The sequence below is a fragment of the Papio anubis genome, chromosome 9 (assembly GCF_008728515.1).
Source record: "Papio anubis isolate 15944 chromosome 9, Panubis1.0, whole genome shotgun sequence".
NCBI classification, from domain to species: Eukaryota; Metazoa; Chordata; class Mammalia; order Primates; family Cercopithecidae; genus Papio; species Papio anubis.
In genome coordinates, this window is record NC_044984.1 from 104,937,096 (window position 1) to 104,963,335 (window position 26,240).

The 26,240-nt window shown below is 47.2% G+C and overlaps 2 protein-coding genes across 10 annotated transcripts in view; one reads left to right on the forward strand and one right to left on the reverse strand.

Moving 5' to 3' along the window:
• TCTN1 (tectonic family member 1) overlaps window positions 1-17,701 on the forward strand; it is a 38,976-nt gene extending 21,275 nt beyond the window's left edge. For 2 of the 6 annotated variants that reach the window (XM_017946198.1, XM_017946200.3), the window contains exons 6-15: window positions 397-506; window positions 2,497-2,517; window positions 6,338-6,472; window positions 6,978-7,103; window positions 7,497-7,582; window positions 8,163-8,303; window positions 11,060-11,222; window positions 13,611-13,736; window positions 14,158-14,302; window positions 15,428-15,523. In XM_017946198.1, the coding sequence (XP_017801687.1) occupies window positions 397-506; window positions 2,497-2,517; window positions 6,338-6,472; window positions 6,978-7,103; window positions 7,497-7,582; window positions 8,163-8,303; window positions 11,060-11,222; window positions 13,611-13,736; window positions 14,158-14,301 (1,052 nt within the window). In that variant the 3' untranslated portion in view covers window position 14,302; window positions 15,428-15,523. Of the gene's footprint in view, window positions 1-396; window positions 507-2,496; window positions 2,518-6,337; window positions 6,473-6,977; window positions 7,104-7,496; window positions 7,583-8,162; window positions 8,304-8,747; window positions 8,796-11,059; window positions 11,223-13,595; window positions 13,737-14,157; window positions 14,303-15,427; window positions 15,524-17,602 lie in introns of those variants that run through there. The other 4 variants (XM_021922918.1, XM_021922917.1, XM_017946196.1 and 1 more) reach the window with 4 other exon arrangements.
• Window positions 15,184-26,240, reverse strand: part of HVCN1 (hydrogen voltage gated channel 1) — a 40,764-nt gene continuing 29,707 nt past the window's right edge. For 3 of the 4 annotated variants that reach the window (XM_009181721.3, XM_021922920.2, XM_009181722.4), the window contains 4 exons: window positions 21,974-22,078; window positions 17,625-17,856; window positions 16,551-16,663; window positions 15,418-15,866 (listed from right to left, as the gene is read on the reverse strand). In XM_009181721.3, the coding sequence (XP_009179985.1) occupies window positions 15,801-15,866; window positions 16,551-16,663; window positions 17,625-17,856; window positions 21,974-22,078 (516 nt within the window). In that variant the 3' untranslated portion in view covers window positions 15,418-15,800. Of the gene's footprint in view, window positions 15,867-16,550; window positions 16,664-17,624; window positions 17,857-21,973; window positions 22,079-26,240 lie in introns of all 4 variants that reach the window. The other variant, XM_017946201.2, reaches the window with a different exon arrangement.

A 26,240-nucleotide genomic window follows, 5' to 3' on the forward strand; every position in this document is an offset into this window, starting at 1 on the left:
GGGGGGCAAGACAGGAATGGGAGGGGGCTTTACTTATTATCTTTTTGTGCTTTTTGAATTTTGAATACAATCTCATGAATGTATTACCTATTTGAAAAATAATTTAAAACCCTGTTTAAAATATCGTAGGCCAGGCGCACTGGTTCACACCTGTAATCCCAGCACTCTGGGAGGCCGAGGCGAGAGGATCACTTGAGGTCAGGAGTTTGAGACTAGCCTGGGCAACATGGTGAAACCCTGTCTCTACTAAAAAAATAAAAATAAAAAAATTGTATATCTGTGTTGTAACTTATTTTACAGTTTTACCTAGATTGCAATTTTTTAGTTGCCATTGGGAAATTGAAAAATTTCTTCTCTTTTGTATTTTTTTCCCTTGGGAATGTTAATGATTTCCAGCGTTTCTGGTGAACCAGGCTGTTAGGTGCACCAGAAAAATAAATTTAGAACAGTGTGAAGAAATTGAAGCCCTCAGCATGGCTTTTTACAGCAGCCCGGAAATTCTGAGGGTAAGAATTGTTTTGAAGTGGAACTTACTCATTAGGTATGTTTCTGTTCTTTCTGCCCTTTTAAAATATGACAAGTATAGAATAATTTCAGTACATGATTGACACTCAAGTTTAAATTTCTCCAGTACTTTTGTATCAGTGATTATTGAAATAATCCTTTAAATAATTTATTTTTATATAATTAGCTCATATTTTGCTTTTGTTGATTTTTTTCTTTCATTCATTTTGATGGTAACCAATACCTGTCTCCTGAATAAAAACAAATCTTTACTAATAACTGAAAACTTTAGAAATCATAAAAACATCTTCATGTCTGTGACAGAAATAATCTTTTTTTTTTTTTTTTTTTTTGAGACGGAGTCTCGCTCTGTCGCCCAGGCTGGAGTGCAGTGGCCAGATCTCAGCTCACCGCAAGCTCCACCTCCCGGGTTCACGCCATTCTCCTGCCTCAGCCTCCCGAGTAGCTGGGACTATAGGCGCTTGCCACCTCGCCCGGCTAGTTTTTTTGTATTTCTTAGTAGAGACGGGGTTTCACCATGTTAGCCAGGATGGTCTCGATCTCCTGACCTCGTGATCCACCCATCTCGGCCTCCCAAAGTGCTGGGATTACAGGCTTGAGCCATCGCGCCCGGCCCCCAGAAATAATCTTATTAGCCCCAAAAAGGGCTCTCTCTCAGAAACAGGCCAGAAAATAAGAGGAAATCCACTTTTTGGTTGGCAGATGACACAGGCAGTCAGGAAAGAACAGGAAATGGGAGAAGAGGGCACGGTGGTGAAAGGGCCCCTTCTCTCTGGTTGCAGTGTCTGAACCCTAAACTGAAGAAATGAGTGAGGCCACTGGCCCACATGACAGATGAGATGGAGGGTGGCAAGGCAAGAAGACTTTTTTCAATGATTAAAAAACCATATGATAGGCTGAGGCAGGAAGATCACTTGAGGCTAAGAGTTCAAGAACCAGCCTGGGCAACATAGTGAGACCCTGCCTTACAAAGAATAAAAAAACTAGTGTGGCATGGTTGTGCACACCTGTCGTCCCAGCTACTCAAGAGGCTAAGACAGGAGGATCACTTGAGCCCAAGAGGTTGAGGTTGCAGTGAGCTAAGGTTGCAGTGAGCTATGATCACACTCCAGCCTGGGTGACAGAGTGAGACCTGGTCTCTAACAAAACAAAATAACCCCCCCGCCAGAAACATATGATTATTGTCAAAGGGGTCCCTTCTCAATTTCCTTTTTATGAGGGGTACAGGGGTAGGGTGGTTCATGGCACCATTATTTGTCTGGACTTCAGTTTTTAGGATCAAGTTTAACCTTTCCCTCTCCTCTCATTTTCTCTCTCCCTCTCTTGTGTAAGTCAGCCATCCAGGCTTGTGAATTCTTCTAGTTAGCTTGAGCTCACAGTTGTCTTGAAGTAATTCCTTGGGCATCCAGGTACAGTTCTCTTTCAGCACAGTCTCTCCAAACAGGTGTATTTGTCTCCCTCCCCACATTTCCCAGTGGGCCTTTCAGAAACAGAGCTGTGGCTCTACTGGGGAGGCAAGGGCTTGTCATTGAGGAGGCTTGGGCCAGAGGCAGGAAGACCAGTTAGGATGTGGAAATCACCTGGGCAAGGAATGGTGGCCTTCCAGCAGGGACAGGTGCAGTGAGAGTGACCAGGAGTGCAAGAACTGTGCTTCTCACAGTGCTTACGGCCGTGAAATACACGGATAATACACAATAATGACCCTGGAGCATGGAACCTTCCTGAGACTAGCTCAGTGAGCTTCCACCTGGAGGAAATGAAGATAGAAGGAAAATGCAACGTGACCTCTTTGATTAGGACGTAGATTCAAACAGATGGAGATGGGAAGTTTTGATCAAGGAAATTCTGTTTTCTTCTTTGTGAAACCTTTAATAAGATGAATATACTCTTCAACTCAAGATCTGAAAAAGCAATGAAAATGCTTCTTTTTGTTGTACTTAACACAATTTTTTGTGGTTTCTTTTTATCTAGGCACCTGATTCAAGAACAAAGGTAAGAGTATTTTTTTTTTTTTGTAAGGGAAAGTAGAATAGTTTATAATACTCTGTCTTATTTCTGAGCCCTTTTAAAGGAATACAGTTACAGTTAGAAGGGGACCTTGTTGTCAATAGCAAATACATTTGCCAAAAAGCAAGCAGAAGAGCAATGGGGAAACTCCTTAGTGGGAGTAACACTTCTGGGCTTTCCAGCTGCCTCCGTTGTTGTGGTTTTGTACTCTTCTACGGTTCAGTGACACCACTGTCGTGACCAGCAGTGGGTGTGATTGACAGATTCTGGACATTCAGGCTGTCCCTTGTTCTCTTCTTGGTCTCTTGTTGAGAAAGCTGTCCAGCTTCCAGGATGCTGCCTGTCCAGGACAGAAGCTGGCCAGTAGGTGTCCACACCATGTGGGAGGCGTGCCCCACAGTGTACCTTCAGGGCTTTATTTGAGGGTAGGTTCTTTTCAAAACCTTATCGCCCCAGCCCAGGGTTCTGCTTGGTTGTGGTCAGGATGCCAGGGTCTCTTCATGGCTATGTCAAAGGAATGTGGATCCCTCACCCCTTATTCTAGGGTCTGTAGCCTAGGCCTGCCTGTGAACACAGTCCCCATGGAGGCCTGAGTTGGTGGCTTTGTCCTAGTTTCCCAGCCTATGGAACTGGCCAGCCTAGGTTCAAACCTCACCTTTGCCATTATTTTCTTGTCTTAGTAACACTGAGTTCTCCCTTTGTTGAGTGGATGGTAAGTATCTGTGCAGAGGCGTGATGCAGGGTCAAGTGGGAGAAGCACATGAGGTGCTGGTGTGGCATCTGCACATGGGACGCACTTGGGATGGGGATGCACTGGCTGTGATTGACTTCACTGATGCTCTGCACACAAACGTGTTTGAAGGAGATGTTTGAAAGGAAATAGCCATGTGACTTTGGGTCTCACACAATGGTGTGTGGGGCTGGATCCCGTCTTCTGTGAAGGATGGAAAGACCTATTATGAGGAATGATGGATGTTACTGGATGTTACTTGTGTTTTCAAACTTGTTTTAGTTATAGATATCCTTTCTTAAATGCAGTCTGAAGCGGAACCCTCCCTAGAGTATAACACAGACTGAATGTGGAGCTGTGCTGGTTGGAGCAGGGATGGGGCCTGAAGCCCTCCACCTGCCCAGTCTCCTTCTCTTTCCTCTTTGGTCCCAGTAAAGAACGCTAGGGCTCCGGGGAATGCAGTGTGAAAGTCATGCAATGGGCTAGCTCTCACCTCCCTCCAATCCCTAGAGAGGGCTTGGATTCTACCACTTAAAACTGGAACCGTCTGTGGGGGCAGCAGCCCTATCAGCCTTGTTCATGATATATCCGTATTTCTAATGCAGCGTCCGGTATGTTCTGGGCACTCAGTGAGTTATGTTTTTAGTGATGAATGACTAGGAAGGAGGTGGGTCCAGTAAGTGTGGAAAGACCTATTATGAGGAATGTGATGGATGTTACTGGGAGGCTTGGAGCAGATGCCAGGCACCATTCTAAGTGCCGTACGTGTCCACCATCTTTGAATCCTCTTGGCTGTCCTAGGAGGTAGGTTCAGTTACTGTCACTCTCTGGCAGATGAGTTACAGGGAGATGAATGAGCTTGCCCACGGCTGCACAGCTGGGAAGTGGCAGAGCTGGGACAGGAATCTAGGCGGTCTGGCCCCAGGGACCTTATACTTTACCACCACACTGGGCCAGCTCTCTCTGAGCCCACGTGACAGGCTACACACACCCAGCGGACTGGGACTTCCAGCTTAGGTCTGTGTGACACCAAAGGTTGTGCTCCAAAGGACGAGCATGTAAACTAATAGCAGGAATTTGTTTAAAATTTTCTTAAGCAGATTTTAAGGTTAGAGGATCAGGAGTATCAAATTGGGTCTAATCTCCTCACTAAGTGAAGACTGTTATGATTGCCTGGAATCATTGACAGTATCTGTGAAGCCATCAGTAAATGATTCCAGGGTAGCCCTGTAGTTTCATTGAGTATGCTGGAGTTCTTTACCAGTGTGTGGTTTGGGAATGGTATGTGGTGGAAGAGGAATCAAGGAAATCAGCACGGCCCTACTGTTTCCTTCTCGTGACTGTTGAGTGAGCTGCTGAGATGAGGGCAGCTACTGCCATTGACATCAGGACTCTCCAAAGCTCATTGATATTGAATCCTTTGGTTTTTGCCAATTCCACGGACACACCATGGAAGTGGCTTCAGCAGAGGCTGGTATGGCAGGCTATGCTCTTTCTTGGAACCCGGTGTCATTGCTGAATCAGGGGCCACTGTGCTCAGAGTAAGGAACCCGGGTTGTCCTTATGTTAAACAAGAGCTAATTGAATCGCAGCCTAGGATCCCCTCCATGCTGAAACTCTTTGGTGCGGTGTGTTATGCAGAGGGCTTCGCAGTGACTGGCCTTGCCCTTCTGCCATTCTCGTCACATGACAGCTCACATCTTTGTTACTGAGTCATGTCACTTTCTTCTGTGAGAGATTTTGACTCGCAGGTCTTCTTGGTCATGGGGGCAGACACATAAGGACTGCTTATTTATCTCTAAAATGACTGCTTAAATATTTGGTCATTTTGAATTATAAACAGCATGGTGCATGATTAAGTTCAAAGTGGTATAAACAACTATTAATAGATACATGAGGCTCCTTCCTCAACAGTGGTTTCCAAGAATTGAAGTTTAGAGCAAATGACAGATTCATCCTATAGTGTGAGGAGGCCCAGCTACCTTTAGAGGATGGGTTGATGCCTTGCTAGTCTGCTGGCGGTAGCCATGAATGCAAAATGTCCTTTAATAGCACTGGGATAAGCAGGGCTTCCTGGTGTTGCTGAAAACGTTTGTCTGTGTCTGTTTTCTATTGCTCATAATCCTACCACCCAGAGAAACCACTGTGTGTGTGTGTGTTTATGTGTGTGTGCACTTGCATTTGTGTAGAAGTTGTGTATAAATTGGGTCAAATGAATATTCGGGGGTGTGTGGGGGCTTAAGGATATGTATCCTGGGACTGTGTGTGAATGTGCATGTGTGGGTATGGAGTGTGTAGGAGTTGTGTTTTGGAGGTGAGGATATATATGTGCGCTTGACAGTGTGATGGAGTTTTGTGTGTATGTATTTGAGATATAATTCACATACCATAAAACTCACCATTTTAAAGTATACAATTCTGTGGCTTTTAGTATAGTCACAGGTTGTGCAACCATTACCACTAATTCCAGAACATTTCCATCACCCCAAAAAGGAGCCCTGTGTTAGCAGTCACTCCTCATTCTTCCCCAGCTCTGTCCCCCAGCCCCTGGCAACCACTGATCTAGTTTTCATCTCTATGGGTTTGCCAATTGGACATTCCGTATAAATGGAATTAGAAGTGTGGCCTTTCGTGTCTGGCTTTTATGACTTAGCATGTTTTCAAGATTCATCTGTACTGTGGCATGTATTAGTACTATTTTTAAGGATAAGTCATATTCCTTTGTAAGGCTAGACTTTGTATTTATCCATTCATCAGTTGATGGACATTTAGGTGGTTTTTGGTTTTAGCTATTATGATAGTGCAGCTGTGAACATTTGTGTACAAGTTTTTGTGTAAACTTTGTTATTAGAGGTAACTACTTTTAAAGTTTTGGTTATATCCTCAAGTATTTTCTTTGTGAATATATATATGTTTATTACTTTTGCAAATGTGGATCATAGTATACACATGTTGTGTAGCATGCTTCCCCCTACTTGGCCATATATCAGGGGAGGTTTCTTTCCAGTTGGTTGTTATTTTAGCCCATCCTCCCTGGGTAGAGCGTCTTCAACACTCCTGGTCTTCGCTCTGCAGGTCCCTATCACTGTTCAGTCCGTCCTCATTCAGTCTCTAAATAAAACGCTCACCCGACGGGAAGACACTGATGTGCTACAGCCGGCTCTCGTCAATGCTGGACACTTTCACCTTTGCATGAATGTTGTTCTTGAGGTAGGTGCCGAATTTGGCTTTGAGAGCTTGTCTGTGGCAGACTTAAGCCTTCTGTCGCGCTGGGGTAACTGGATGCCGTCTGAGGACACTCTGTCCTAGCCTGTGGTGTGGCTTTACCTGGCTTGGCTGCCTGCTTGCCTTTCTGCTGTCTCATCAAAGGACACCTCTTGTCTCCACAAACCTAGTGACTTGCCGGAATACATCAAAATATTTTTGTTGTTGCTGTTTTTGTTTTAACATGTTTCCTCTGCAGAGATAGGCTTATTACATTCTGCTTGGACCAGCTTATGTGGAACTTCCGTAATTGGGCAGAGTGGCTCAGATGACCTTGTCTGCTAGGGGTGGTGCTGAGGGAACACCTCTCGTAATCCAACTGGACAGCAGAGCAAGGCTTTAACACATGGAGAAATGGGGAAAGATTTGCTATCTGTGGGTATTTTCAGTTATTCATACAGCTTCTGAAATGTAATGGAACAGGTATATTAGGAGTATCATTTTTTTTTAGGTAAAATACAGCCTCACATACACAGATAGAGGTGAAGTCACCAAAGCTGATCTGTCATTCCTTCTGGGGACAGTTAGCAGTGTAGTGGTCCCACTGCAGCAAAAGTTTGAAATTCATTTTCTTCAGGTAAGGTTGATCAATTTGGCATAAGTATTTAATTGCCAAGTTAAAAAGAAATAATGACTTCTTAGTGGATAAAACTGAATTTCTAAGTATTACATCCAAGCCTTTGTAGTGAACAGAGGGCTTTGTGTAGCCTGTGGCATCTGTAATGAAACCAAGCATTCTCCTTGTATTTTTTTTCCTTTTGGGAAAAGATTCCCTTCCACGTTAGCTTGTTCTTTTACAGTATGATGTACTCCTACACCTGGCAGATGTATTTATAGTTCTGAGTAGGGAGGGAGAAATTATTTTGTTGGTTGTTAATTCCAGATTTTATTATGAAAGAAGCATTTTTCTCCCTGCCATTTCCTTATTAAAATGAGAATTATTTGGGGGCATTTCTGCACTGTCTTTCAGGAAAATACCAAGCCAGTCCCTCTCAGTGGAAACCCTGGTTATGTCGTGGGGCTCCCGTTAGCTGCTGGATTCCAGCCTCATAAGGGATATCCTTTTTGGTTCTGTAGAGGGTGGATTTATTCCTGTCTCCGTGTGCGTGGGCTGCACTGCTTTTTATCGCCGAGGCTCCCCTGGGCTGCTTGTGGGAAGAAGAGAGCAGTCCAGGCCGAGCTTCCTGCAGGCGGCTCTGGTGGGCGGCCAGTCTGGCTACACAGCAGGTGGGCTGGGGGGAGACTGGCAGTTGGGGGTGAGACAGCACATCCTGGGAAAATGTCAGGTTTTTTTTTTAAATCTCCTTTTTTTTTTCCAGCCTGCCATTAAGCCACAAAATATGACAGTGTTTTACAACGAAAATCTTAAGAGAGAAAAGTTGACATTTAAACGTTTTTAATTTCACATTTAAACAATTTTGAAGGGCCAGTTTCTGATAATTTTTCTTCTGAGAATCCACTTACTAAGGAAAATAGGACTACTTTTTTGCCCACTCCTGGGAAATAGCTGTCAAAATCACAGAGGCCCAGAAAAAGTGTATTTGGGTCTGCCTCATGTCACACAGTGACACTGTCTTCTTACCTGAGAATCAGGCTGCTCTACCACTAGGCAGTTGTCCCTTAACTGTCTGTGAATGTCTGGGATTATTCAGACCACGAACAGATACAGACAGTTTACTATTCTTCATAGCACAGCTGAGCAAGACTGCTTAGCACTGGAGGGGGTCCGGACCCCAGTATTATTTGGTTACACTATGCAATCTGGCTGTAAACTAAGGTAAAAGAGTCACTTGTTTCTATTTGAACTTGTGTTGATCAGAAAACAAAGCATTCTCACTTTTCCCCATTTTAATCAAATCTCTGCATCAGGTGATGAGCTCATATGAAAGCCACATATAGTATATCATCATGCATGAATAGTAGCAAAACTGTTACAATCATTTTTGTTATTAAATGTGGCAAAGCAAAAATTTCAAGGCTTTGTGTGTTTCTTTTTTTAAGAGATGGGGTCTCGCTCTGTCTCCTAGGCTGGAGTACAGTGGCGCCATTATAGCTCACTGCAGCCCTGACCTCCTGGGCTCAAGGGATCCCATCTCCCAAGTAGTTGGGACTACAGGCACGCACCACCACACCTGGCTTTTTTTTTTTTTTTTTTTTGAGACGGAGTCTCGCTCTGTCACCCAGTGGTGCAATCTTAACTCACTGCAACCTCTGCCTCCAGGTTCAAGCAATTCTCCTGCCTCAGCCTCCTGAGTAGCTGGGACTACAGGTACGTGCCAACATGCCCAGCTAAATTTTGTATTTTTAGTAGAGACAGGGTTTCACCATGTTGGCCAGGCTGGTCTAGAACTCCTGACCTCAGGTGATCTGCCTGCCTTGGCCTCCCAAAGTGCTGGGATTACAGGTCTGAGCCACTGTGCCTGGCCTGTATGTTTCATTTTTAAGGTTGTTTAGAATTTGAGTTCACAGTAAAAATATTTCCCCTGAAAAGATTTCCTATGTTTCTGCATTTTAATGTACACAGCACATCAAAACCAGGGAGAGGAAATCTGAAGATAATCTGCTTTCATCTTACCAAATATGTACATAATGTAAAATATCAAACAGCGCTGCATGGCTTGTTATAAAAACAGTTCTTACCCTCATTTGCCCCACCTTGGAGGCAACCACTTTCAACTCTTGTTGCTGTTTTTTTCAAAATCTACCCCCAAATCTTGAAATATCCTGCATATAATGCTACTTCTTGATTTTTTTGGTTTTATGAATTTTTTATTGAGTTTCCATTAAGGAAGACAAAGGTTGGCTCTTTCCCCTTCATCCCCTACCTCATGACCCACACACTTCCCACATCTTCCCAGGGTCATTGGATCATTATTTTGTTTAGACCAATATTTACCATTTACTTATTATTTTTTGAGACAGGGTCTCACCCTGTTGCCCAGGCTGGAGTGCAGTGGCGTGATCAGGGTCACTGCAGCCTCGGCCTGCAGGCTCAAGCTATCCTTCCTGCCTCAGCCTCCTAATAGCTGGCCCACATGCGAGTGCCATCACACCTGGCTAATTTTTAAAATTTTAGTAGAGACGGGGTCTCCCTATGTTTCCCGGGCTGGTCTCGAACTCCTGGGCTCAAGTGCTCGTCTTGCTTCAGCCTCCCAATATGTTGGGATTACAGATGTGAGCCACTACATCCAGCCACCATTTACATTATTATTATTATTATTTTATTTATTTATTTATTTTTTTTGAGGCGGAGTCTTGCTCTGTCTCCCAGGCTGGAGTGCAGTGCAGTGGCCAGATCTCAGCTCACTGCAAGCTCCGCCTCCCGGGTTCACGCCATTCTCCTGCCTCAGCCTCTCGAGTAGCTGGGACTATAGGCGCCCGCCACCTCGCCCGACTAATTTTTTGTATTTTTAGTAGAGACGGGGTTTCACTGTGTTAGCCAGGATGGTCTCGATCTCCTGACCTCGTGATCCACCCGTCTCGGCCTCCCAAAGTGCTGGGATTACAGGCTTGAGCCACCGCGCCTGGCCCACCATTTACATTATTAGTTCTGATCCATTTAGACCAGCATTTCTCAAAGGGAGAGGGTTCCATGGAATACGTTTCCACAAGACATCAGTAGGGGTAGGTCTACGGTCCAATACGTTTGGGAAACACCAAATTAAAGTTAAAACGATGGTTCCTTCCTATATTACTCATCAGAACCTTTAATAGACACATGTGCCTCAGGAGGGACATGGGGACATGGAGGTTCAATGCTTCCCCAACTTTGGCCATGAAACCCTTCTTGTACAGAGCTTCAGTGGAACACAGTTTGGGAAACATTGTTTTAGACTCATCATCTCGCAGGTCAAGATTTTGCAAAGTTAGAGACGCTTTAGCTTCTGTCAGATAATCCCCCATTTGGAGAGTGAGGAGATAATGAAACTGGGAAGGAATGAAACTGCTGGTGGGGGTGGGAGTGGTGGCTCACACCTGTAATCCCAGCACTTCGGGATGCCAATGTGGGCAGACCACCTGTGGTCAGGAGTTCGAGACCAGCTTGGCCAACATGGTGAAACCCCGTCTCTACTAAAAATACAAAAAAATTAGCCGGACATGGTGGTGGGTGCCTGTAGTCCCAGCTACTCAGGAGGCTGAGGCAGGAGATTCACTTGAACCCGGGAGGTGGAGGTCGCAGTGAGCTGAGATTGCCTCACTGTACTCCAGCCTGGGTGACAGAGCAAATTCCATCTCAAACAAAACAAAACAAAAAACAAAAATCAAAAATCAAAAAACAAAAAACTGCTGGTGGGCTGGGTGTGGTGGCTCACTCCTGTAGTCCCAGCACTCTGGGAGGATCGCACGAACCCAGGAGTTTGAGGCTGCAGTGAGCTATGATGGCGCCACTGCACTCCAGCTTGGGCATCAGAGTGAGACCTTGTCATAAATAAATAAATAAATAAAGGGAAGGAAAGGAATAAGAAAATAAAGAAAAACTGCTGGTGGATGAACAACAGCCTCATTCAGTTGACTTCTTTTTCCTTCACCAAGACTGACTGGAGCTCTCCCGTGTCGGCTCGTAGCCCAGAAGGTGAAGAACCTGCTGTGGGGCCAGGGCTTCCCAGATTATGTGGCCCCTTTTGGAAATTCGCAGGCCCAGGATGTGCTGGACTGGGTGCCCATCCACTTCATCACCCAGTCATTCAACAGGAAGGTAAAGGGGAGAAGGTGCAGGTTCCATGCTAGCAGTCTCTCTCTTCCAGGTGGTGTGATGAAGGCAGCTGGGGAAGCCAGCTGTTAAGGAGGCAGGATGGTTCTGAGTGGGAACATGTGCTGAATCTTGGATACTGATTTTTGCCCCTTGTTAGCAATGTTGTCTCTGGCTGGCAGTTTTATGGCTTTGAGCCTCTGTTTTCATCTGTGAAATGGGAACGCTAGTCATAGTGGGTGAGTGGCCTCATGGGGCATTGAGAGGGTTAAGTGAGGTAACATTTATGTGGCCCTGGGCATGGTGCCTAGTGGTCCATAAATGGGAACCACTGTGATCCTCATCCTGTTGCTACCATCATTGTGATTGTTGGTGTCCCTCGAGCCCTCTCCAGGCATCTCATGACACGATAGATGAATGTTGAGTCCTGTATCAAAGACTGAGACTTCCTTCCATGCACGTGGCTATCCCACCCATTGTCCTCTGGTCTACCCAGGCAGCCTACACCTCAGAGTTTTCACTGCCACAGTTCCTCACAGAGTTGAATGGAAGTTGACAATCCTACAGATAGGTTCCTGGTCACATGTGATGCTTCTGCCCACCTTTTTCTTTTGTCTTAGCAGTCAGTGTGTGGGCCAGCCCTGGCCCGGAGGCGTGCTCTCCATCTTAGCCTGTAGTTGCCCAGCTTGTTCTTGTCACGCTTTCTTCAGACCTCTCATTATCTGCTCCGAGTATTTCTAGCATGGGATGAGGACTGCTCACTTTTCTGATCCGCCCTCCCACCGAGGCCAGCAGAGACCCAGGATTACTCCATTCCACTGCGAAGTCTTGGCTCAACTCTCCCGCCAGAACCAGGCACATTGCTTCTGGCTTCTTGGCCATGGCTGAAGACATGCAGTTATTACTCCTCAGAAGGGAAGATACGGGTCGGGAGGAGAGGCAGCAGTGCGCACACAGCATTGTCAGGGTCTGTGCTGATCCTGAATGCTCAGAGGGCCTGCAGCAGTGGGTTTTGTACCAACTCTGCCGGCAACCCAGGTAGAGGCAGACACGAGCAACTGCTAAACTCAGTTTCCACCAGCTGCATGCTGCATCGTCTCCTAAGAACTGGATATTCGAGAGGATTGTTCAGCCTGCACGGTTTTTAAAGGCAGTTCCAAGCTAAGGAATTCCATCAGTGCTTTTTTCGCAGCCACCAAATTTAGCAGGCCTGTGAGGTTTTCATGTCCCGAAGAGATGTATTTTAAACCTTTTTTTTTTTTTTAATGAAAACATGTCATACATACACAAAAGTAGAATAGTACCATGGAGTCCCCACGTACCCAGCCTGCAGCTTCAACAGTTACCACATTTGCCAACTGGAGAGACTGCAAAGGCAGGAAAAAGTCCTGGAAGTCCCACGGCCACTTTTTCCCTTGGGTCAGAGGCCTTAGAGTTGGCTCCCAAAGCAGCCAACCAAATGGGCAGCTCAGCTCCTTCATGGCACCAGCAGCGTTCCTGGTGCAGATGAAGAGTTGATGTCTTTGACAACATACTGACACTGCCTGGTTACCCAAATGTCACATCTTAAGTGCCAGTTGATGAAATTAGATAAATGAGAAGGCACTTAAATTTCCCCTCAGAGCATTTTAACATGACATGCAATCAGGTTTTATTTGTCTGCTAATAATTATTTCTTCCCCTCCATCCCTCCCACCAGTTTCTTTCCTGAAGTCTGTGAGGCAGGTGTAAACAGGTAGATGAAGTTAGAGCAGTTATGGCCCTAAAGGGTCCACAGTTGAATATCGGCACTACCGCAGTTTCAGGTGATGTCGACTTTTTTAGAAATAGAAGGGGGCCGGGCGCGGTGGCTTAAGCCTGTAATCCCAGCACTTTGGGAGGCCGAGACGGGCGGATCACGAGGTTAGAAGATCGAGACCATCCTGGCTAACACGGTGAAACCCCGTCTCTACTAAAAAATACAAAAAACTAGCCGGGCGAGGTGGCGGGCACCTGTAGTCCCAGCTACTCGGGAGGCTGAGGTAGGAGAATGGCGTAAACCCGGGAGGCGGAGCTTGCAGTGAGCCGAGATCCGGCCACTGCACTCCAGCCTGGGCCACAGAGCCAGGCTCCGCCTCAAAAAAAAAAAACAAAACAAAACAAAAAAAAAAGAAATAGAAGGGGATGGAAAAATTACGCTTCAGTTGTTAAAAATATTTTTGGGGCATTGAGTTACTTTGAAATACGTACTTTCTCTAAGCTGTTTTTATCTGAACTACTAGAGTCTATTCATTTTCTTGTTCAGAACATTTTGTAATATATGAAACCTTTTCTAATTAACACTCTGAACTGCAGATTAAGTCTGACTTGTGGTTGTGTAAGATTCTAATGGATTAACAGCATTCTGTTTTGCAGGATTCCTGCCAGCTCCCAGGGGCTTTGGTTATAGAAGTGAAGTGGACCAAATACGGATCCCTACTGAATCCACAGGCCAAAATAGTCAATGTAACTGCAAATCTAATTTCATCCTCCTTTCCTGAGGTAGGTCTAACCTAGTTTAAAGGCATATGTTAAGACAGAAGTCTAGACACAACTCAAGTGTGGTAGGTGACAGGTATTACTTTGTGTAAAAGATTATAATTTAAACCATGGGGGTTCATAAAATACTTCAGCATTCTTTTACTTAGAAGGAAACACTGATGATGGTTCTATTTATATTAGCATTCTGGTTTCGATTGGATCTTTAAAATTCTTATGAAAATTATGACTGATATTCATGTGTTAATCAGACACCCTGGTAAAATTGTTTCCCTCATCCAAGTTAATGGCTGATTAGTGCTCCAGGATCTATCAGATTCATGAACTGACAGTGGTTGAGTGAGGAAGAGAATGAAAAGTGTCTCATTGTTGTCATTCTGGGAGCACACTGGAGGGTGGGCCTTGCTCTCTCTGTTTATTACAGGCCAGCTCAGGAAATGAAAGGACGATTCTTATTTCTACTGCGGTTACTTTTGTGGATGTGTCTGCACCTGCAGAGGCAGGCTTCAGAGCTCCGCCAGCCATCAATGCCAGGCTGCCCTTTAACTTCTTCTTCCCGTTTGTTTGACGTAAGTCATCACTTGAGGAAACTACGCCCCTCCTCTGAGGTCATCCCCTGTGGAAAGTGCATGTGGGGCTAGAAGTCCCTAGGGGACACTGCATTTTATACTTTTTGAGGGTCTTGCTTTGTCACTCAGGCTGGAGTGCAGTAGTGTGATCATGGCTCACTGCGGCCTTGACCTTCTGGGCTTGAGTGATCCTCCCACCTCAGCCTCCTAATAGCTGGGACTACAGGTACACACCACAACACCTGGCTAATTTTAATATATTTTGTAGAGATGGGGTCTTGCTGTGTTGACCAGGCTGGTCTCAAACTCCTGGGCTCAGGTGCTCCTCCTGCCTCAGCCTCTGAAAGTGCTGAGATTACAGGTGTGAGCCACCATGCCTGGCCTTATTATACTTCTAACCTTTGAGGTTGCCTCCAAACCAGCACACTGCCCTTCTCCACTCCCTTCCCACCTTTTTTCCTTTTGGAAATGTTATTCTGTCTGACTTTTGAATGGGGAATACACTTAACACATAGGTCATAGATAGAACCCAAAAAGTCTTTGGGGAGATGGTAAAGAAAATGAACAGGCCTTGAAGCAGCAGAGGCATGGGGGATTTGGCCAGTTCATTCATCCCCTGCTTTGAGTTATTTTAAAAATATTCAGTTCAGGTTTTTTCCTTTTTAGGTCTGGTTGCAGTGAGTACAAAAAATAGCAATATATTAGATAAAATCGTGCGAGAAGAGTACACAGCCTTGCAAGGGATCTTCCCCTAAGTACCATGTTAATTATAGTGGAGTCTTGGGTCTTATTGCCATTTCTGCACCAGGCACTATAGCTAGCTTGCTCTCTGACTGGCAGGCTGGTATGGGTGCCACAGAGGAAAGAATACAGTAGGAGGATCCAGGGGAAAGAGAGAGTTTATTTTATACAGTAATTGTACAGTAATTGAGGAAAAATATCAGGTGGCAGAACGCAATGGAGCCACCTAGAAGCTGGCTGATGCAGCTGGGGCACACAGAGGAGGGGCCTGGGTACCCCTTTTGGGGAAACTGAGACAAGGGAAGCTATTTAGAACAGCTTGAAAATAAGAGACTTTTCTAGAATGGGGTGGCAGCTAAAGTAGCTTCTTTTTCTTTCTTTCAGAATGCTCATATGAAAGGATGCATCAATTCCTTAATATACATGTGAAATTTGAAAACTGTACATTCGATGCGACTAAATTTTATATACAACTAGAAATTGTCCAGCTTTGTTGCTCATTTTCAAGCAAGGCTAAAGTGTTCAACATGAGAAAATGTGATACCTTTGACACAGTGTGGGGTGGGAATGGATGGGCAGCTCTTGGTGGTACTGGACCTTCCACAAGGCTGTGTCCACCCAGAATCCATGCTGGCAGGAGGGAGGCAGAGGCATCAAACCAAACCTCTCACCAGGTGGCCCAGGAGGGGCAGCTGTTCCTCACATGACAGCACAGGCCCATGAGGCAGTGTCTTCTCTGCGGGGAGCTGGTCTGGGTCTAGTTCACTTCACCAAGAAGTCCATGCTGTCGCAATAGCTTGTTAAGTCTTTCAATTTCTTGTTCCTATTGCAAAAGCAGACAAACACTGGAATTTACTTTGAGCCTCGCCAGGGATGTGACAATCATTCAGTAAGCCCCAGGCACAGAGCCACAGAGATGAATGAAAGCTACACTCTGTGGCATTCAGTCTGCTGAGGAGACTGCTACAATTATAGGCTCCACTGAGCAGCAGTGACAGCAGTGAGAAGACAAAGGTGGGGGACCTGGCAGAGCCCCGGGGTGTGGGAGTGGGCACAGCTTCAGGGAGGATGTGATGCCTGGGCTGGATCTGAAAGGACAAGGCAGGCTCAGCCCAGGGAAGGGCGCTCTAGGTGCATGAGCAGTGCTGTGCTGCAGGCGGCTGCTGCAGCAGAGGCCAGCTTCTCAGATGTCTTTTTGTTGTTGTTGTTGTTGAGACAGAGTTTTGCTTTTGTTCAGGCTGGAGTGCAATGGCGCAATCTTGGCTCACCGCAACCTCTGCCTCCCAGGTTCAAGCGATTCTGCTGCCTCAGCCTCCTGAGTAGCTAGGATTACAGGGATACGCCACCACGCCTGGCTAATTTTGTATTTTTAGTAGAGACAGGGTTTCTCCATGTTGGTCAGGCTGGTCTCGAACTCCGGACCTCAGGTGATCCACCTGCCTCAGCCTCCCAAAGTGCTGGGATTACAAGCATGAGCCACCATGCCTGGTCCCCAGATGTGTCTTACCTTCTCAGAGCAGCTGAACTCAAGGTGTTGAATCTTGGCGGCCAATTGTACATTCATCTGTTTTAACCTTAAGAGTTGCCGTTCTGAACGTGTCTTAACTGAGATGATAATCCCTGAAATAAAATTGGGGGTCTCAGTGATACTGGTTTCTAACTTAACCACTGAGGAAAAAAATCTGTATTCTTATACCCGCATAGTGCTGGGAGGAGTGGTGACAGACACACGAGACAGTCATCACTTTAGGGCATCAGAGCTGGGAAGTCAGGGTTTCATGCCTGAGCTACTTAGTCCCCAGTTATGCAATATCTCTCTATAGCTGTTATGGCTGAGAAATCCTTAAAAATAATTGCTGACAAGATGAACATTAGGCTTCTTAACCTAGAACCTGTTCACAATCATATGGGTGCATAGCAGCAGTGTGCACAGATACCACGAAAGCACAGGCTGGGAAATGCCCCCTTTCTCCATAACAGGCATCTTCCGTAGGAACTCAAAGGCTTTTTTTCTTTCCTTTGACAGAGTCCAGTTTTTTTTTTGTTTTTTGTTTTTTTGAGATGGGGTCTCGCTCTGTCACCCAGGCTGGAGTGTGGTGGCACAATCTTGGCTTACTGCAGTCTCCAAATCCTGGTCCGCAGTGGTGTGCTCCGCGCCTCCCCCCTCCCCCCCCACCCAGTGGCTAGGACTACATGTGTGCACCACCACACCCAACTGATGTTTCTATTTTTTTTTTTTTTTTTGTAGAGACAGGGTTTCACCTTTGTTGCCCAGGCTGGTCTTGAACTCCTGGGCTCAAGTTATCCTCCTGCCTCAGCCTCCCAAATTGCTGGGATTACAGGCATGACCACTGTACCCAACCGTTTCATTTTATTTGCTTGACATAAACCTGCTCATAACCAGCTCCTAAAAGGGCTGAAGAGGAAGAAGGGAGGAGAGGGAGGTGAGGGGGCAGTGGGGAGGCCTCCATAATGGGAGCCACTGTGAGCTCAGGCGCCCAGAGTGACTGTGCCGCCAGGCCTCGGATGTATGCCTGAGCCCCCGCTCTCCATCCACAGCCTGGGAGTGCACGAGACGTACCGTTGATGATCCGGGCCACCCGCCACAGCCGAAGCAGAATCAGCAGGCCCAGAGCCTCAAACTCGTGCTCCTGGAACAGGAGGACAACGTCGAGGACGAATGAGACCACCACCACGACAGCATCCAGGATCTCAAACTTGTGGTGAAAGAACTCCAGGCGGAAGACAAATAATTTAAAGGTAATCTCCATCATAAAAAAGACCAAGATGGTGATGCTCATGTAGTGGAATATCTGAAGGGGACAAGGAACCACAGTCAGGGGAGATCGGGCCTCTGGGAGGTCAAGCTGCCCTCGCATGCGCCTGCCTGGTCACCAGCAAGAGAATTCATCTGTTGGACAAATCCAGATGCCCGGTGCTGGAAACACAGCTGTGAACACCACAGATGAGGCACCTGCTCTCTAAAGGGCAATTAGGCAATGTCGGAATTAAAGCGTCCTCCAGACCCTTTGGACCAGCAATTCCGTGGCTAAGAACTTATCCTACAGCTGAACTCCCATGTGCACAGAGACTAAGGATATTTACTGCAGCACTGTTTGCAGAGCAAATATTTTCTGCATTGTTCGTAAGACAACAGAAATGTCCATTAGACAGAAATGTCCATTAGAAGGTACTCTTAAAATGAATGGTGGCACCTCCATATGGGGCCCTAAGGACACAATTGTTAAAAAGATTAAGCTGGGTGTGGTGGCTCGAGCCTATAGTCCCAGTTACTCAGGAGGCTAGGTGGGGCCTCCTGCCCAGAGCCCAGTTTGAGGCCAGCCTGGGCAACATAGCAAGACCCCATCTCTAAAATAACTGAATGAATGAATGAATGAATGAATGGAGGCAGATCCATATGTTCCAATTAGGAGTGATCACCAAGGTAAGTGAAAAGGGTTCCGAGATCTTGATCTAGTCCTGGCTGGGCACAGTGGCTCATGCCTGTAATCCCAGCACTTTGGGAGGCTGAGGCAGGTAGATCACTTGAGGTCAGGAGTTTGAGACCATCTTGGCCAACATGGTGAAAACCTGTCTCTACTAAAAAAAATACAAAAAGTGAGCCAGGTGTGTTGGTGCACGCCTGTAGTCCCAGCTACTTGGGAGGCTGAGGCAGGAGAATTGCTTGAACCCAGAGGACAGGTTGCAGTGAGCCGAGATTGCACCACTGCACTCCAGCCTGGGTGACAAGTCAGACTCTGTCTCAAAAAATAAAAATAGGCCGGGCATGGTGGCTCAAGCCTGTAATCCCAGCACTTTGGGAGGGCGAGACAGGCGGATCACAAGGTCAGGAGATCGAGACCATCCTGGGTGAAACCCTGTCTCTACTAAAAAAATACAAAAAACTAGGCGGGCATGGTGGCGGGCACCTGTAGTCCCAGCTACTTGGGAGGCTGAGGCAGGAGAATGGCGTAAACCTGGGAGGCGGAGCTTGCAGTGAGCTGAGATCAGGCCACTGCACTTCAGCCTGGGCGACAGAGTGAGACTCCGTCTCAAAAAAATAAAAATAAAAATAAAAATATAAAATAACCAGTCCTCACACCAAGATAACCATTTCCAGATCTGGGGCAGGGAAGGTACAATGTGGGCAAGGATGTCTTGTGCCAGAAAGCAAGGAAGTCTTCAAAGACATCACAGAGTCATGTCAACAGGACCCAGCAGTCAGCTTGAAGACGTTCACAGTGACAACATTTGGGGCAATCTGAACATTGAAAAGAATGACTGAGATTGATTGTAACACAGTGAATAAAAAAAAATTCACAGTGCAGCACATACACCCATGCACACGCACACACATGGGAAAACAGGGAAGTGCCTTTTTATAGAAGAGTACCGACTACTAAATGTAGAAGGAAAGACAGAATTAGAAAATCACCATTCTGCATCCCCTAGTGTAGTCACTGACTCAGGCAAGGATCACCAACAGATGCCAACTGGGGAAGAGGATATTTGCATGCTACCAAAGGAGTACCGGGCAGATCATTTACCACTGCAACAGGAAAAATGCCCCTGGCCAGTGGAGCTGTCCAGCATTTACTACCTAAATCAAGTGACCCAACTGAGTGGGACCCCTGGTGTGTGCCTCCTGAAAATGCCACCTCCAGAACATCGCCCGCCAATGAGGACTCCCTGCTGATCAAGCCCTGGACCTAACCGTGGTGTGCAGGAAATAAGGCAGGAGACCTCAAACTCATCAGACAAATCCAGAACATGGGACATTCTATTGGCTGGGCTCTTCCAAGAGTCATGGTCATGAAGGAAAAAGAAAAGCAGGAGGATTTATCTAGATTAAGAAAGCCCAGGGAGGCTGCGTGTGGTGGCTCACGCCTGTAATCCCAGCATTTTGGGAGGCCAAGACAGGATTGCTTGAGCCTGGGAGTTCAAGACCAGCCTGGGCAACACAGGGAAACTCTTTCTCTATAAAAAAATTTAAAAATTAGCTAGGTGTGGTGGTGCATGCCTGTGGTTCTAGTTACTCAGGAGGCTGAGGCGGGAGGAAGGCTTGAGCCCATGAGGTCAAGGCTGCAGTGAGCTGTTAATGCTACTGCACTCCAGGCTGGGTGACAGAGCAAGACTCTGTCTCAAGGAAAAAAAAAAAAAAAAAAATTCCAAGGAGACACAACCAAATAGAATATTGGAATTCTCTATCCTAGTTTGAAAAAAAGTGCCATTAAAGACATTCTTGGGCTGGGCATGGTGGCTCGTGCCTGTAATCCCAGCACTTTGGGAGGCTGAGGTGGGCAGATCACTTGAGGTCAGGAGTTTGATGCCAGCCTGGCCAACATGGTGAAGTCTCGTCTCTACTAAAAATACAAAAATTAGCTGGGTGTGGTGGCGGGCACCTGTAATCCCAGTTACTCTGGATCCTGAGGCAGGAGAATCGCTTGAACTCAGGAGGCGGACGTTGCAGTGTGATGAGATCGTGCCACTGCACTCCAGCCTGGGCGATAGAGACTCTGTCCCCCAAAAATAAAAAGAGACATTTGGGATGAGTGAGTGAATAAAAGTGGTTGTTAGGTGGGACTATTGATCTTATTTTAGGTCTGATGATGCTCTCATGGCTCCACGGGAGAAAAACCTTATTAGGCATGTTGAAGTATTTAGGAGTGAAGGTTTGTGACGTCAAATGGTCAGATGGAAATGTGTGTGCATCTGTGGGGATATATAGTGACAAAGCAAACAGCAAAATGTGTCTTTGCCATTTTTCATAATAAAAAGTTGAGAGAAAAAAGACAATATGGCAGGTATGTTAATGGATTCTATTAAAAATAGAGGAAGAGAGCCAAGTGCAGTGTCGCACGCCTGTAATCCCAGCACTTTGGGAGGCAGAGGTGGGTGGATCGCTTGAGCCCAGGGGTTCAAGACCTCAGTCTCTGAGAAACATGAAAGCAATTATTTAGGAGAAATTAGATGGACAGGGAAGATTCTCCTTTCATGCCGGCATAGGAGATGTCACTGGGCTGCCTCTGGGAAAGGTACCAGGAAGAAGGAGGTTTAACATTTCCTTCTGCCTTTTTCACTACTTGCAAAGACATATATTTGCATATCAATTCCATTTTGTTTTTCCAAAAAAGGGCATGGCGGGGGTTGGGGACGGGAAATGCTTTTTTTTTTTCTGGAGACGGAGTTTTGCTCTTGTTGCCCGGGCTGAAGTGCAGAGGCGCTATCTCGGCTCACTGCAACCTCCGCCTCTGGGGTTCAAGTGATTCTCCTGCCTTGGCCTCCTGAGTAGCTGGGATTACAGGCCTGCGCCACCACGTCCAGCTAATTTTTTGTATTTTCAGTAGAGACGGGGTTTTATTATGTTGGCCAGGCTGATCTTGAACTCCTGACCTCAGGTGATCCACCCACGACCTCAGGTGATCCACCCACCTTGTCCTCCCAAAGTGCAGAGATTACAGGTGTGAGCCACTGCGCCCAGCCAGGGATGATTTTAACTCTCCTGATCTCCTCCCTTGGCACTGAGACAGGGTGTGTCCACCACCCTCTGCCTGAACGTCTGGGATGGGCTCAGTAACTGAATCAGTGAATAAACAGCACATCCCCTGACGGGACCATGCAGACCATCAACAGAAGACAGGAGAAATGCCCCTCCTGAGCCAGAGATGGCAGAGTGGATCCACCCCACATGCTCACTAGCCTAGCATCGCCCAGGATTCCAGCCATCATGTGAAACAAGGTTTCCTGCTTGTAGTAAATGCTAATCCATAATCTGGAAAGGAAGATGAAAACACCTATTAAACTACCACAGACCTTGCTACTCCAAGTGGGGTGTCAGCTGCTCCACTCTGCACCCCAGAGTGTTTTGCTTGTGCAGATAACACAAGCAAAACATATCAGTAAGACCCCAGAAGAGCTGTCAACCCCTACCATGGCGGCATAGTTATTCTTGTCGGGCTGGATGATCTTCAGGTCCAGGATGAGCTCAGCAAGCACCAGGAGGGCGTCCAGAACCACCAAGCAGATGATGATGACCTGTGGGCCGAGGGAAGGCACCAGAGACCATGAGACCCATATGGAGGCCCTCCCTCTTCCCGTGATTAAGAGCTGGCTTGGAAGCACGTGGGTGAAACCACTGGGCAAAGCCATTAAAGGTGGGAGGCTATTGCTATAGCTCGCCAGAGGCCCCACCGGGATGGTGGCTGCGCAGGGCCAGCTCCTCTCTGATAGAAGCCACCAGCCTCCTTCCCGCCACCCTCCTGGCCTGCTCTGCCTCTAGGTGGTGCCCACCTTCCCTGCCCTCCCAGAACATGTCTGGCTCATTTTCTGACCCTTGGTCACTGTTTCTCAAATACCACCTCTCAAACCAAACTGCCCATACCTAGATGGCAACAAATAATCAGTTTTTAAGTGTGTGTGTGTGTGTGTGTGTATATATATATATATTTTTTTTGAGACAGTCTCGTTTTGTCGCCCAGGCTGGAGTACAATGGCATGATCTCGGCTCACTGCAACCCCCACCTCCTGAGTTCAAGCAATTCTCCTGCCTCAGCCTCCCGAGTATCTGGGATAACAGGCACACACCACCATGCCTGGCTAATTTTTGTATTTTTAGTAGAGATGGTGTTTCACCATGTTGGCCAGGCTGGTCTCAAGCTCCTAACCCCAAGTGATCCACCCACCTTGGCATCCCAAAGTGCTGGGATTACAGGCATGAGCCACCGCGCCCAGGCAAGTTTGTATTTTTCTATTCCTGGGGCCTGCTGTTGCTGGGGTGCTCACAGAACAGATGCTCAATAAATAACTCAACACAGCCCTGCCTCAGCAGTCTGAGTCCTGGAAGGGACCTTGGGGACTGCCGACTGCAGGCTCCTCAGCTACAGGGACGGCTGCTGTGCTTACAAACCAGCTTCTGCCCGGAGATGTGAGGTGCCTGCCCCAGCTCACGTGTGCCCACAGTGGGTGAAGAGGGTGAAGGGGAGAGGAGTCCCGGTGTCCTGAAGAATTGAGGAGAGCTGCTATGGGAAACACAACCTCGTGGGCTTTGTGATGGGCTGACAGAGGACAGGTGGGGAACAGTGTGGAGTGGGTGGGTGGTCTCACTGATGGCAGCTGTGGGAAGCAGCTGGTAGTGATGGCAGTCATGGTGACAGCTGGTGATGATGTTGGCGAGGGCACTGATGGCAGAGTGAAGGTGACAGCGTTGGGGATACCATAATGGCAGTGGAAATGTAGCAGTGGGAGGAGCCCCACAGGACTTTGAGTGACCCTTCTGTTCCTTTGGAAATTCCGGACCATCGCCATCCCCTGCCATTCGCACTCTCAGATCAGTCGATTCTGGCCTCTGAAAATTAATCTGCCACTATCTTGGCAATTTCTGCAGTTTCAGTTTAAAATTAAACAAGTTCAGGCCTCTGCAAGAACAGACTATTAATTCTTTGATCCTTTCAACCTGTAGGTAATTATTTCAGTAATTAAAGTATTCTATGATGTGGTTTGTTGTGAAAATTGCATGGCAAATTGCCTTATAATGAAGTTTTCACACATTCCAAATTCAGCAAGCTTAATAAAGGTGCAAGCCTCTAGTGGGGTTTTTGTTGTTGTTTTTCCTTGGTTTTATTTTGGAACTAAAGGGATCTGAGAGCTCATATGAGGTAAAACCAAGCCACAGAGCTACAAGGAACAGACCCAATATTCAGCCATGAAAAGGATGAGGTTCTGACCCACACTACTATGAAATCGTCATACTAAGTGAAAGAAGGCAGACAGAAAAGATCACACATTATATGATCCCATCTATACGAAATGTCCAGAAATGGCAAATCCAGAGACAGAATGCAGGTTCACAGTTGCCTGGGGCTGGGGGAGGGGGAATGGGGAGTGACTGCTAATGGGTACCAGGTTTCCATTTGAAAATGCTCTGGGGTCAGGCACGGTGGCTCATGCCTGTAATCCCAGCACTTTGGGAGGCCGAGGCGGGCAGATCACCTGAGGTCAGGAGTTCGAGACCAGCCTGGCTAACATAGTGAAACCCCATTTCTACTAAAAGTACAGAAAATTAGCTGGGCATGGTGGCATGTGCCTATAATCCCAGCCATTTGGGAGGCTGAGGTAGGAGAATGCTTGAACCCAGGAGGCAGAGGTTGCAGTGAGCCGAGATCACATCATTGCAGTCCAGCTTGGGCAACAAGAGCAAAACTCCGTCTCAAAAAGAAAAAAGAAAAAAAAGAAAATGCTCTGGAAGTAGATAGTGGTGACTTGTACAACACTGTGAATGTATTAAATAAATGCCACAGAATCATTTACTTAAAAATGATTGTTACGTGAATCTCACCTCAATTTAAAAAACAATGCAAAAGAAAAATGAGAGACAGACCAACCCAAGGTCACAAAACTACGATGCCTGGATAATAACCCTGGCCTCTATGAAAATTCATCCCCGGGGCCCTGAATCTGCCAGTTCACAGGGAGTGTTGCTTCTGAGGGGAACCAGGTCACAAGGAAAATTGCTGAGAATTCAGAGAAGCTGCTTTATTCCAAATCCTCACCCTGGCAAAGACTGCAGAGTCCGCGCTGTGGGGCGGCCAGTCCTGGGCTCAGCTCCCAGCTCCCCCATCTGCCTGGACCTTGGGCACATCTCTCATCGCTGGAACCTTCACTGTCCTCACGGGGAAAATGGAGTGGGCCACATTTTCTACCCCAGAGCAACAATGGGAGCATGATGTGAGTGAAGTATGAAGAACGCTTAGCACAGGGCTGGCCTGCGGTACATGGGAATAAAAAAGCTCCCTGACTCCTGGGACCACCTTCCCTTGGCTCAACTCTGTCCTGTCATTCATGGCTTCCTTGGGCCCTGAATCACCCCCTGTATTCTCTCCCTTGGTGGTGCCATCCCATGTAAGAAGGGACCGCAGTTAACAATATATCAAGCACCTTGGCCATCTCAAACCACTCAAGAAAGGGATCCCAGGAGCTTCCTGGATGCCGATCCTACCTGCAGAAACCACAACCTCTGAGCCTCCCCGCCTACTCCAGTGTGGCCTCACTGCTGCCACTGAGTCCCTCTACAAATCTGATCCCCCACCCACACACTTAGAGCTTTCAAAGGTACCCCACAACCCGTGGATGACCTTCCCTGGCCTCTTCTCTTGCCAATTGCCTGCTGGCAGCACCCACACCCAATCCACGTGCACCCTTCTCAATTCCTCCAATGCTGCAAGTCCTTGGCAAAGGAAGCCCCTCTACCTGGAAGCCTCCCACGCCATCCATCCACGGGGTTCACTCCTGCTCAGCATGCAGGTGTCACCTCCTCCAACTCCAGTCCCTGATCAGTCCCCCACCCCCAGGACCTCTCAAAGCCTCCCTCCTCCCTGAGGAGGGCTTCTCTCCATCTGTAACCAATGTGTGTCTCAGTGATGGCTCCCATCATTCCTGCCTCTCTGCAGCCTGCCAAATCCTCAATGAGGGCAAATATGTGTCTGCCACATTTGTCACTGTACACAGCAGGTGCTCAATAAGTGACTGTTGGGTAGGTGAATAAACACCTCCACTCACTTTATGACAGGCATTCGTCTTTTTCCCCAGCAGGAGTGTCTCTGGGGGTCCCAGCTCAGGGGCCAGTCCCCAGCCCTAAGCCCAGGGAGGAGGGGAACATCCTGAGGGGGCGGCCCAGGGCTCCCCTTGCAGCTGCAAGGAAGCTGGTTCCTTCCTTCTGCTCCTGAAATTGAGGGTTTGGGATTTCAACCCCCAACAACTTAATAGCATGTTTCCTTTCCCATCACAGCCACAGAGGAGCTGGGCCGCCAGGCGCTCTGGCATGTCAGCTCTCTTGCTTCGCTGCTTTCAGCCACACAAGAGTGGGGGAAAAAAAGACCAAAATAATTTTTTTTAATCTTTTACCCTGGAATAAAGTCAGTGATAGAAGATGCAAGGGCTGCATTTCTCTGCTTCCAGAAGAGGGACAGGCTCTAAGGAGGGACAGGTCTATTTTGTTTGGGGACACCTGCAGTAGCATCCTCCAAATGCCCACCTTTGAGAACTGTGTGCTTCCCTGTGGTCCCCAGGCCTGTGCCCTCCCAGGACTTGAATGGACTTCTAGGCACCCAGACATAGGCTCTGCCATGTTGGGGTTGGGGATGGGGTCTAGAGAGGGCTGACCAGACTCCACTTGCATTTGTCCTTCAAAATCAGAAATGTC